The 1836-nt window shown below is 52.8% G+C and overlaps 1 protein-coding gene across 1 annotated transcript in view; it reads right to left on the minus strand.

The window, feature by feature from the left end:
- Window positions 1–1478, minus strand: part of SERPINB6 (serpin peptidase inhibitor, clade B (ovalbumin), member 6) — a gene marked incomplete at its 5' end in the record, with an annotated part of 7150 nt that extends 5672 nt beyond the window's left edge. The window contains 3 exons of the mRNA XM_010853016.1: window positions 71–182; window positions 368–524; window positions 1254–1478. Coding sequence (XP_010851318.1) covers window positions 71–182; window positions 368–524; window positions 1254–1478 — 494 coding nt within the window. The remainder of the gene's footprint in view (window positions 1–70; window positions 183–367; window positions 525–1253) is intronic.
- Window positions 1479–1836: the final 358 nt, after the last annotated feature.

The raw sequence follows: 1836 nt of genomic DNA on the forward strand, positions 1-1836 counted from the left end.
AAAAAAAGACATAAAGCCCAAAAGTAAAATACACATAGGGCATATAATAGGCAATTTTCAGAAAAGATACAAATGTTTGATCACCACGAAAAGCTGCTCAGTCTCGTGAGCAATCAGAATGTTAAAGGCTGAGCACCTGCAGCGCTGAGGAGAGGGTGGACGCGCCCACCCTGCTACCCTTCCTGAGGACGACAAGAAGGGCTGCAGCCGTCGGAGTGGGAATGAGGCAGAATTCACTGAGATCTGAGAGCCTCCCTCTGTCCCTTCCCTCTAAAGTCCATCTGGAGTAGCACGCACACACAGGACAGAACCACACACACAGGGTCCCTGCCGGCTCGGCCCAGGCTGGGCCCCACCCCACGCCCACCCGGGGCTGGCGGCTGTGTCTCGGTACAGCCACCCCTGAGCACGCTGCCCGCCACCGTGAGGAAGGGTGAGGCGGACACACACTGCTGCCGAGGCTGAAGCCCCATCACTGTGGCCACCAGATACGAAGAGCCGACCCATGGGAAAAGACCCTGATGCTGGGAGACATCGAAGGCAAAAGAGAAGGGGGGACAGAGGACGAGGGGTTGGATGCATCACCGACCCAATGGACGTGACTCTGAGCAAACTCTGGGACGCAGTAGAGGACAGAGGAGCCTGGGCTGCTGCAGCCCACGGGGTCAGAAAGAGTCGGACACGGCTCAGCGACTGAACAACAGCCACACAGGTAGTGAGATGCAAAGCCTTTCTCTAGGTACAGGGCACAAGCCCTCAGACTGGGGGTGGGGGCGACGTGGAAGAGAGTGTGGGAGCACTCTGGCTCTGTCTGCGTTTTATAATAAGAACACACTCACAGGTTACTTGAGGTGTGTATGAAAAAAATTTAAAAATCAGGAAAGCAGTGTGATTAAATAGAACCAGAGTAAAAAACACAAAAATTTAAAAAAATTTCTGCATAGGAAAAGATAATCAAAATGTTTACATGTATAAAAGAATTGAGCAAGTCTCACAATGCACAAAATACTTCCAACACGTGAAAAACAACACCAGCAATATTCTATTCGATCACCTCCCTGTTTGGGCCAATTCCTCTGCAACTGTGGTTTGATCCGTGTTAGTCCTCTGACAATCATCTCACTGAAGCTTCATGAATATGTGAACAAGGCTGTTACAGGGCTCCTCTTACAGGCAATGACTGAACGGTTCCAGGAAGGGTGAGGTCATGACTGGGGTCCCACAGCCCGCCCTCCGTGTGGGTCTCAGCCCACCACAAGGCCCGCCTCCCATCTCCACACGACCTCGGTCTCTATGTGCTTCGGGCAATCAGGAGTATGACTTACCGAGAGGAAATCGTAAGTCTTCTCTCCAAAAAGCCTGTTGGCGGTTCTGAGCAAGTACTGTGTGTCCCTTCTATTAACTTCGCTGAGAAGGTTCTGGAAACCCTGGTGGACATCTTCACCTCCCCCACTGCTCTTGTTTAGAGAAAGAGTCTGAAATCAAAAACAGATAAAACCCACCACTGCAGTAAGCCCTGACTACAGGAAATGGACACAACACTAAAGTCAGCCTAAGCACCGCACTGATCCTCACCGCAGCTTAAAACAAGACTCACCCAAATAAAGGCACAGTGGCTCTGGGAAGTCCCCCAGCCTGCCTCCTGCAGGAGCTTAGGCAGCGACAGCGGGCGCAGAAATGCCCCTTGAGAGCCCAGGGCCCTGTGCTCACGGTCTGCCTGCAGACAGGGCCGTGGACAGGCCTCCCATCTGTGTACAAACAAGCCACATCTTTGGGTCTGGACTGGCCTTGGGACAGGCTCCGACCAGCGGGACACAGAAGTGGCTCTTCCGGGCC

The sequence above is a fragment of the Bison bison genome, unplaced genomic scaffold (genome assembly GCF_000754665.1).
Source record: "Bison bison bison isolate TAMUID 2011002044 unplaced genomic scaffold, Bison_UMD1.0 scf7180017864321, whole genome shotgun sequence".
NCBI lineage: Eukaryota > Metazoa > Chordata > Mammalia > Artiodactyla > Bovidae > Bison > Bison bison.